The following is a 10,903-nucleotide window of genomic DNA, read 5'->3' as shown; positions in this document are numbered from 1 at the left end:
TCATTTCTGTTTAGTTTAACCCAATATTTGCCAAGAAGGGAGATTTTCTTGCCATCGTTTTATCATGATCCGTTGATGTTCCAGTTTTAATTTGGATTTCAGTTGTTCTACAGCTTTCGTTGTTTCTTATTTTTCTTCATAGTTCTTAGGTACTATGACTTCTTTTTTGTATTTGTCAGTCTCCTTAAATACTGAAAACACTTCTTTGTTTTGTTCGTGTTTTATGGTTATTTTGTATTAGTTTTCATTGCTACTGAAGTAGGTATCTCTGTAGTTATACGGTAGTTATTTTGTAATAGTTGTTTTCTAACTGCATAAGGCCTCTACTACCTTCCCTACCTTGTATCTATAACTTTTGTTTGTCAAATTGGGGGTGATACATCCTAAATCCTGTCATTATCTTTTTGGTTCCCTTTTGATTAGTACGTTTAGTGTCCAGTTAATGATATTGTAGCTGTAACTTATTACTGGGACTGCTAGAGTGTTGATACCTGTTATCTTGTTTTTTTGCATTCAGCTCTGTTTTCACTAGGAATCTAACTTCTCTGTAGTATACTTTTCTATCTTCTCTTTCATTTATTTGTGTTGTATCGTATTTTGTTCATTAATTACTAAGTGTTTGCATGTCTGGCTTTGGTCCAATTCTCTTATTTCATTTGCTTTATCTAGTGTAATATTGCTACTATTAACTATTTTTTCTCTATTCAAGGTTTCTTTGGCACACTTCTCTAAGCCAAATTTCTTGTTTAAATCTTCGGTAAATCTATGTACTGTCTGTAGTAAGGTTTGCAGCTATTTATCATTTGTAGCGTATAGTTTTAGATCATATATATATATATATATATATATATATATATATATATATATATATATATATATATATAAGAGGTGGCTAATTGTTTTGCCTTAACAGTTATATCAACGATCTATTTAGTATCTCAGATAAAGGTGTCAGTACCAAGCAGAAAAAGAGTAGAGAGAGCGTGTCTCCCTGGAATATTCCTCTTCTAATGGAGATGGATTTGGTTTTTACGAGTCGATCTTTTGTGCAGAGCTGTGTGGCATTTATTCATGGAATGTTTTATATACTTTATGTTTATTGGTGCGACCCTCTTCATGGCTAGCGTTTCCAGTATCCATGTGTGGGGACTACTATCAAAAGCCTTTCGATCCAGGCCATACTTAGACCCTTCTTCTTTCTGTAGCTGTCTTAATTTATGGCTTTATTGATCAATAGCTGATCTTCACGCCGAATGAGCCCTTGCAGCATCCTTTCTGCTCTTCTGGAAACAGGTTGTTTTCTTCCAGATATTTGCTAGTTCTCTGCGATATTATTGCAGTAAAGGCTTTGTAAATTTTAGGGAGACAAGTTATCGGTCTGTAACCTGTAATTTTGTAGGTTTGCCGTTTCAGTGGATTACTACTACTACTACTACTACTACTACTACTACTACTACTACTACTACTACTACTTTTATTATTATTATTATATTTTTGTCATTTACTTTGGTGGCACATTGTCTAGAGGAAGTTAATAATATGGACTTAAATTAAGACTTAAAATGTGAGAAAACGATTAAAAATAAAACGGAAGATGCAAAGAAAAGGAGCAGAGAGGAAAAGTGTTACAAAGTAATAAAAATGCGACAAATAAATGTTAAGAAGAAAATGTGAGAGCCTGGAAGTAACCAAGAAAGGAAAAAAGAATAATTGAGAATTATATTAAGAACATGAAAAATATAAAGCAAGTCAAGAGCGTATTATATATGTTTTTCAAAATCACAAACACTTGATACCGAGTTTTATTTCACTGCGCAGCGTTTCGATAGTTGTCTTAACTTGAACATTACGTTCCTTACTAGTGGAATTTGCTGGACGGAGCTATGCAAGACCCTGTTCTGTGAGTGTGAGTGTATGTGTGTGTGTGTGTGTGTGTGTGTGTGTGTGTGTGTGCGCGCGCGCGCGCCTCTATGTGTGCATGTATGTTCGTCTGTATATTCGCAGCCGTATACTGTGTATTCGGTGGGGGTTTTTTGTTACATTCATCGGTGTAATTTGATGTCGGTTCGCATCCTTTTATGCCAGACGTGACTTAGTCATTCGAAAAACGGAGAACGTTGGATATTTGGATATCTGACTGAAATAAGGACTAGGGTTTGTATGATCGAATTTACGCGCTAGAATGTAGCCCGATGATTTGCAACAAAAGTACAAAAGAATAAAGATCTACCTAACTATATGTAGACCGTGTGTGTGTGTGTGTGTATGTTTTTGTGTGCTTATGCGCGTATGTGTGTGCGTGCGTGCGTACGTGTACGTGAAAACATTTTTATAGAAATAGTTCTTTTCCTTTTCATTTCAGCCATTCTAATTTAACGAAGGGCCGTTCATTTTTATTTCTTAATGTCTCTGCAAAGCTAGCCATAAACATGCTAACCATAAACTAGTAGGATAAAGATAATGGTTATTTAAAACACCAAAAGAACATGCCTCTTTAGCCGCTCCACTCCTTCTTTTTCTTCATCTTTTTTATAGATTTTTTTTCTTATTACAGTTGCATTTCTTTTACTTTATTACTTTTTGCAGGTAATGACATCTGCAATCTAATTTAATTTCATATGTTTATGCAATGCCACATGTAAAAGATTAAATTCTTTATTTCAGTGCATGAAACGAGGCGGTAGCGATTACTTCCAGTTAAAGACGGGCGATGGACTTGATCCTAGGTTTATGCAATACACTTCGACTTCTATCTGCGGAACTTCTCGTTATAATCGATGTGAGTATAAAAGCAACTTCGCGTCTTGTTATCGCTGATGTTGTTGATTTTTTTTCTAATTGATGATATTATTGTACTATGATTATATTTGTTAAGAAATTTAATGGAACAAATATTTCTAATTTCCATCTTCGACCGGTACATTAGTCATGAGAATCTCGTCTTCTTTTCTAGCATATCATATCCAGGGATTACTTTATCTAATATATTTAATCCTATTTCAGACAATAAGTTTTGATTTGAAGGCGGTTTTGATACTATTTCTAGAGAGTCAAGTGATCCATCAAAAGCTTGTTCGCTAGCTTGGCAGAAGAATATAATGGTGCGGTGTAAAGCAATACAGTATACTTAATGCTGTTTAGAAAGCTAATATCGTCGTTAGTGTTATATTATGGATGCGGTTGTTCGAGTAGATTCAATATTTTCATACTTCAATTCAGGTTTAGTTTATATTTTAAGCTCGGGCTGATTATGCTACACTAACAGTATCCTTATTAACATTTTTATCTACTAAACATTTTTATCTGGTAAACATTTATATCTGCTAACATTTTTACCTGCCAAAATGTTCCTAGGTTTAAGGCTATCGCGAAAGGTCTAGTTGGAAGCTGAGCCTTCCGAGTTTCTACACAGGGCTTAGACAAACTGAAGAACCGTGGCAATGAGCGTGTGAATCGGGGAGGGGAATATGTCGAATAAAATCATAATTAACTGATCCTCCTGTATTTTCTTTTACCTAAAGCCCCTCGTATTCTTTCCGTTTGAATTTAATGCTTTCATTTGACTCCGATTGGAAGTCAGTGCTTTACCATAATGTTTACTAGAGGGAGTATCTTTAATATTATTTTGTGCATACGCATTTCTCCTATTCTCTAAAGCCAACAGTAGACATTAATTCTAAGTTGTTAATGTCCGTTTCCTATATTCTTTTAGAATAATCGACAGATAAGTGTGTGATATGAAAGTTTGCGTTATTCATGCGATACGATATTCAATTTATCAATATCTTACTGCGACACACCATTCAAACATTCGTCTTTTAGGTACATGAGACATCACATTAAGTATCTAGTATATACGATTTTAACAATGGTATAAAATATTAATGTAGCAATTCAATTTAGGAATAGAAAATGGATTTAGCGATTTGATTCCTCGAGAACTTAATTCCACACTATATAGTGCTTCACTTCATAACTATAATTTCAATCGTATTTTCTGATGAAAAAATTTAGCCATCACATTTAAAGTAATAAGTTGTTCGTTTTTGTAAACTAAGTAACTATATGAATGATGATGCTTGTATTCTAACGTTCAAACTGGTGTAAGACCTTTCAAACGTCTAAAAGGGCTTGTATAGAGCTGGTTACAACAATCGAATTACTTCTCTTTTGCAACACTGACAATCACAACGATTTCTTATCTACAATTATGACATAGAAGAAATGATTTTCTGTCCTCAGTCTGTAAAGTAATCAAACCGAGCTTTGGTTACATTCAGTACTATACTTTTCTTTGAAGTAGGGTCGAAATCCTGATTAATTCATTTCATTTCCTTCATCATTTAGATAATTTCTAGTTCCAGTCATTGTTCAGACAGGGGTAGATTTCCTAAACTGACTCACTATTAATGCACAAAGAGGAAACCAGTGACAGTTAGCCAGTGACAAATTAATGGACATGGAATATTTTCATTTATATCTAGGTATACAGAATTGGGTTCCAATACTTCTACCCCAAATTTCTTCCTGGTAAGGAATATAGGAATTTGGTTAAGCCCAAGAGTATGTATTTCTCATGCGAAAGTTGCAAGAAAATTGCTTCTGTCTTATGTTAGCCAAGAAAATTAACTCTAAATGTCATTTGGTCATTTATGTTTTTAAATCAAGAGATATATCACAGCTTTTCTTCTCTCTGTTCACAGATAACCCTGGCGTTTTGCTGGGCTGTGGGCACTCAGTTGTCCGTATGGTGTCCAGTGGTAACTACTATAATTCAGTGACATTCGCCTACCAAGAAGCGTCTGAAAAAGAATTGGAAACTCAGAATTATGACTTTTGTTGACAGGTAAGCTAGAATTCAAAGAATTTCAGAGATTATTAAACATCTCAGTTCTTGCCAGGATCAATTAGTGTCTTAATTTTGCACTCGACTCTTACGATAGTATCAGTATTTCACCTCTTTTAGGTATAAAAACTTAAGTACTGGTAATATCCTGAACTTAATTTCAAAGATGAATCTCGCTCCTGTAAATTTTATCCTAATATCCAATCAAAATATATTTCTATTTCAACTACTTTCTTCGCTTCCTTCTATTTTTACATTTCTTTATTTTTGTATGTAATTTTCTACCTCCACTCTCTGTTTCTCTATTTCAATATTCTCAATATTCTCTATCATAGTATTCAGCCCTTAAAATACAATCCTCGTGAAGACTCTCCTCCTTAAAACATCAAGACAGCACACGACCTATTATCACAATTGCACTAACGGAGATGCATTTCACCCCAGAAGTATTTTGTTTCCTATTTGAGTGCTAGACTTAATCTGTTGCACGTTTTAGCTGCAGGCAGTGACATCTCAATAATTAACACAGATACATGGAAAAAAGATCCGGAGACTTAAATTAAATGAAACCTTGAAAATTGCCCGTGGCGTTTTAGGAAAAAAATTATAGTTCAAAGGTGAATTGATAAGTAACATTTCGTTGAAAAAACATTAAAAGTAAAAGTTTTGGGGTTAAATAATACAAACTTGTTTGGAACTGTCGGATGAAATTGTTTAACTTATGGGACCTCCCCATAAATCTTTTCTGTAAAAAGGTGAAAGATTATTCATCTAGTACAAATAAGACGAATTAAAAAAATGAATGAAAAACATTTTTCGTGAAGTTCTGTCCGATGAAATAGGTCTACCAAAACGAAGGCGCAGTTTCAAATACAAGAGAACGTCATACCGACATTTAAACAAAAATGAACTGTACTGTTTGCAGAGTTAGAACAGATAAACTTAGAATTAGAGAGAGTAGAGAAATTGGTGTTATCCAGAAAGTGGAATATTCTGAATGGGCAGCAATAATTGTGATCATTAAGAAAAAGAATAATAAAATCAGAGTGTGTGCTGGTTTTTTTTTTTTTTACCACTGGAATTGAACACCAGGCATAAGAGTTATTAAAACTCAGAGTGGTGTTCGGAGGACAGAAACTTAGTTTAAAAAATTATACATTTTACTTACCACCACTTCTTCCCCTCCCCTCTTCAACTAATCACGTTTCGGACGTGCTAAGTAACTGAGTGATAAACAGAATTATTGTAAGATAAAAGATATAATGTGATATAAATATATCCATCACAGACTTATTGTATGAATGATTGCGTTTTCAAATCCAGATATCTGAAGAAGCGAACGAACTATGAAATTATAATTATATATTTCTATTACATAACATGGATCTTTTTTAAAACGGGGGCCACATTTTTCATTAATGTTTTACGTAGTGTTTTTGGTACCGAAAGACTTTCAAACTTCGTATACTTATCTATTTTGTGTTATAGAACAGAAAAATATTTTTGTATTCGAATTTATTTCATGTAAAAAATTGTCTTATTTCGATAATTTCAACCAATCACTGACGAGTATTCAGTTGTTTACATTTACTCCTTTGGCTGATTAAGCGGTGTAAAGCGTATTTAATTTCCATAGCTTCGTTTTGCTTTTTGCTTTTTAAATTTGCTGTTTTACCCTAACCCTAGCCCTATCACCGATAGAATTGTTTCAGAATCGTTTGTTTATGTAGTCGGCACTTAATGTATATCGGCTGAATGGACGTCAGTGATTGGTTGAAATTACAGAAATACGACAACTTTAAAATGGAATAACTTAGGGATTTCTTTTTTTTTTTAAGAAGACTAAGAGAAAAAGATGTTTTATATGACACATTCTACCAGTGTTCCAAGTTTCAAAGTGTTTCGTTAATGAAAAATGTGGCCCCCGTTTTAAAAAAGATCCCATAACATTGTATGAAATATAAAAAAACGCTCCTTATTATTATTCTTTATTATTATAAAGGCGGTGAGGTGGCAGAATCTTTGGCACGCCGGGTGAAATGCTTAGCCGTATGCCGTCTGTCTTCACGTTCTGAGTTCAAACGCCGCCGGGGTCAGTGCATCCACCACCAAAAAAAAAAAAACTAGTATTGCTAGTTGGTATCGTGGGGCTGTAGGCGGCATAACAGAATAAGTTCGTTTACGCTTCCCGTAAACGAACTTAAAAGATATATGTATGTATGTATGTATGTATGTATGTATGTATGTATGTATGCAGGCATGGATATGCATAGACACACACCTGAATCTCAGCAGATATTTACTTAAAGACGGTTGTTTATAACTGGTTTGGCAGCCAATCGTACATGTCAAAAATAACCGTCAGGGATAAAAAAAAATAGGATATTGTGACCTTCAAGCATGTAAGATGATTGCTCCTTTTTTTTTAATCGAAGGCAGTGACTTTACAAGTTGACGCAAAGCTTGTTTGATAAAGGCGAATAAACAAGATAGAGATGACCTAGTTGTTGTTTACGAATATGAATAGTGTAGTGTTGCCAGACTGCTATTGATATGAGCAGTATTTGAGTTGTGGTGATCTTGAAAGCATTAGCTTGCAGTGTAGACATTTCAAGATGTTATCAGCTTTTCCGTCCGTGCCGGCAAGACATCTGATATAAAGTTACCAGATTGCATGTCGATGGCATCTGGGTGCAAATGGTTTACGATGATTAAAAGTTAGCATTATATGTATAGGTGAGTGTGCAAGAAAAAACTTGTATAAAGGAAAACAACGTCAGGTTGACTACTAGATGAAAACTGGATAAGAGAGAAACCTCACGATACATGCGGTGACTAAGCGGTGTAATGGGAAACATCTGTCTCATTGTTTGAGATTTGGATTTAACCCATAGATAAGTAACTTATGTGGGAGGTTGTCGTCCCATGCAGTCGAAGTCTTTGTTCTTGTCAAGAGTAACAACATTGCTTTCAACAAAACTTTCAAGGGCATGGCACTACAATTGTGATCTGATACTTCTACTTATTAGGATATGTGTCAGATATAGCTGACGTCATAGTAGTAAAAGAAATTGCTTAAATGTGAATAAGAAGTTGGTTACACGTTGGAGTATTTATTATACCTAAGTAAGGATTAAGCAATGATGAAACCACCTGGTTGGATCAGAGATGATTATGTCTGGATGAATTTTGTGATTAGAAATGTAAAATATTTGGAATGCGCTGTAGGACTGAACCCAAAACTATGTAGTTACAAGGCTAGCTTCTAAACCATTCAGCCAACAATATTTTAAAATTAAACAAAAAGAAAACGTTGTGCATGGACAAAAGTTACTTTGATCTGATTAAACTATCATATTTTGTTGGGTATTAGAAACAAAAAAATTCATTTGTGAAGGATTTGTACTTGTTGTTATTAATTACTCACCTTACTTGTATTGCAGCCAAGAACCGACTTGTTCAAAAAGAAAAAGAAAGAAGAAATAGAATATCGTCCTGGAACTGTGCGTTCATAAGGTCCGAGTAGATCTCATCAAGCAAGACAAACGAAACTAAAGGAAAACGAACGAAAACTGACGAAACCATTCGAAAACCGCACGAAAACGAACGAAATAAACAAGAAATAAACTATACTAAAAAAAAAATTTTCTGTCTACCTCCACCTCAATCTTTGCTTTATTTAATTGAACAGCAGTCTATTCCCGTTTATCTACTAAGGTAACTATATCCCACAAATCTACGCACGGAAATCTAAACTCTCGTACTTACATTGCTGTTGCAGCACCCATACAAAGATATATATACATATATATATATAACATATATGTAAGCATGTACCGTTATACAATTTAGCACACACACCCATATACAATATATATATATATATATTATATATATATATATATATATATATATATATATATATATATATATATATATATATATATATATATATATATATATATATATATATATATATATATATATATTTGAAATTAGATGTCTTAAGAATGCAAATACATACATATTTACATATACATGTTTTTTAAAAAATCGCTACGGTAAATGAACTCACCAAAACTCAATTGTTAGCCTGCAAATCAGCAACTGAATTTGATCAGATCCTTAAAGGAGCAGCGGTGTCTCTTAGAAACAACTAGTAAACGACCGGATTTCAGCTAAATTAAGGATTTGGAGAATGACCAACTATAAAAGACTAAAAGTACTTTCGAATGAAAAAAAAAAATAACGGTTTGGGGATTGACCTGAGAAATTAAATGTTAATTATTCCAATATTGTGACTGTGTTATTGTTGATATTGTTACTTTATGTTTCCACAAGTAAAGTTGGCTGTTATTCTTCTTTTGCTTACTTGGATGTTTATTTCCGTTTGATTTCAGTAATTAACTGAGTCGATGTCTTATCGTATTTTCCTTAATCACAGAATAGGTTTTTCGCATCCTGACAGCAGTACTTTGTCCCTAAACATTTTCAAAAGTTTAAGATGTTTATCTGTAAATATTTATCATGCTTTCGATATCAAATAATTTAAATAGGCCTGACTTACAAAACGCTGTACCTTCTATGTAAAGGGCCAAAATGCTCTGAGAAAAATACTTTATTGGAACACACACCTATTTCATAAATATCCATGCAAAGGAACACATGGAAGAAAATATCCTAAAATGCCCCAATAAATACTTTCCAATACCTCAAAGCTACCACAAATAATTATTACACAACATATCTCACTGACCTAATAATATACTTAATTACGTATAAATATTCTTTGTGCCTATAAATGTGAAAAGCATTTTTGTAACAATTTTCAAGTGTAATTATCCTCAGTGGTGATCATCTTGGTACTGTTGTCTTTGTTCTATAATTAGATTGTACCGGTGAAGATATTACAGTCATATTGGTAATATCGATGACCTCAAAGATCAATGTTCACAAGCCCGTGCTCATGGTTAGCGCTAAGTACATGGCTACCACTCCATTTATACAAGATATAAGAACTTGTATCAATGAACTTTTCATTTAAAAATTTTAAAAGAAACTCAAATATTTATGACACTTTGAATGAAATAACTTTCAAGCAACTTGTTCATTTTCCGTTCTAGGCCAACGCTGGGAAGTAGTCCTCTCTGTTATATAGAATTATGAAACGTTCTTGATAGCGTTCCATAGAGGAGTGTATAAGTAAGCATTCCGGGTAGTCAGTTCTCTTGAAAGGATTATTTTTTAAGGAAAGAATTTTCCTGATTTTGCCAGCTCGTAGGTAAAAGTCTCGGATACTAGAGCAGCAAATTTACGAACAAACGACTGAACTACTTGAGAAAAAGTGTGTGAGCGTTAGAGACATCTGTATGAATGTTATTGATGATGTGATCGTTGCTTACTCATAAAGCAACTACAGTTGACCAGATCTATGATCAAAGTCATTCCAGCTTTTGATCAGCTCGTCCTTTCAGGAGGACGCAAGACTACATCATTAAATATATATTTTCCTCAGGGTAGAAAGTAAGAGAGTAATTTGAAGTACGTTTAACAACTATTTCTGGCAAAGCGACAAATAGCAGTTCTTTCGTTGGCTTACATACTTATTGAGTATTTCAGTTAAACAATTTTGTCTTTCGTCGACAACAGAGGAAGTGGCGACTCCAGAAAAGATCTCAGTCGTATTGTGAAATTCAATTTAGAACGAGTTGATTTTCATGTAACGTATCTTGCCATTTGGATTGTCCTTAACTCTACTTAAATTTCATTTTTTTAACATTGCATGAAGCAGTGAAGTATAGAGGTGCAGGAGTAATAGATTTTCAAGGCAGGATTCAAACTAGTAACGTAAACTAAATACTAAACAGCATTTTCCCAACGATCCTACCAGGATTTCATTAAAAGTATAAATAGTAAAGTATAAAATTATGCACACAATATTACAATAATGTATTTGAACTGGTATTAAAGTAGTCAAAGATTTCCAAACCAGTTTATCAATGAAAATATGAGAAGAAAAAAAATAATTATACCTCAATATATTCTGAGCTCAGAATC

General features: G+C 33.6%; 1 protein-coding gene across 1 annotated transcript in view; it reads left to right on the top strand.

Moving 5' to 3' along the window:
- The window catches only part of LOC106876839 (corticotropin-releasing hormone-binding protein), an 87,118-nt gene extending 78,627 nt beyond the window's left edge, over window positions 1-8,491 (top strand). The window contains exons 8-10 of the mRNA XM_089358109.1: window positions 2,665-2,779; window positions 4,704-4,846; window positions 8,290-8,491. Of these exons, the coding sequence (XP_089214235.1) occupies window positions 2,665-2,779; window positions 4,704-4,843 (255 nt within the window). The 3' untranslated portion in view covers window positions 4,844-4,846; window positions 8,290-8,491. The remainder of the gene's footprint in view (window positions 1-2,664; window positions 2,780-4,703; window positions 4,847-8,289) is intronic.
- The last annotated feature ends 2,412 nt before the right edge of the window (window positions 8,492-10,903 follow it).

This window comes from Octopus bimaculoides, chromosome 9 (genome assembly GCF_046866305.1).
Source record: "Octopus bimaculoides isolate indiv1 chromosome 9, ASM4686630v1, whole genome shotgun sequence".
Lineage (NCBI taxonomy): Eukaryota > Metazoa > Mollusca > Cephalopoda > Octopoda > Octopodidae > Octopus > Octopus bimaculoides.
The sequence above is the reverse complement of the archived record's forward strand: the minus strand, read 5'-3'. Positions and strand labels throughout refer to the sequence as shown.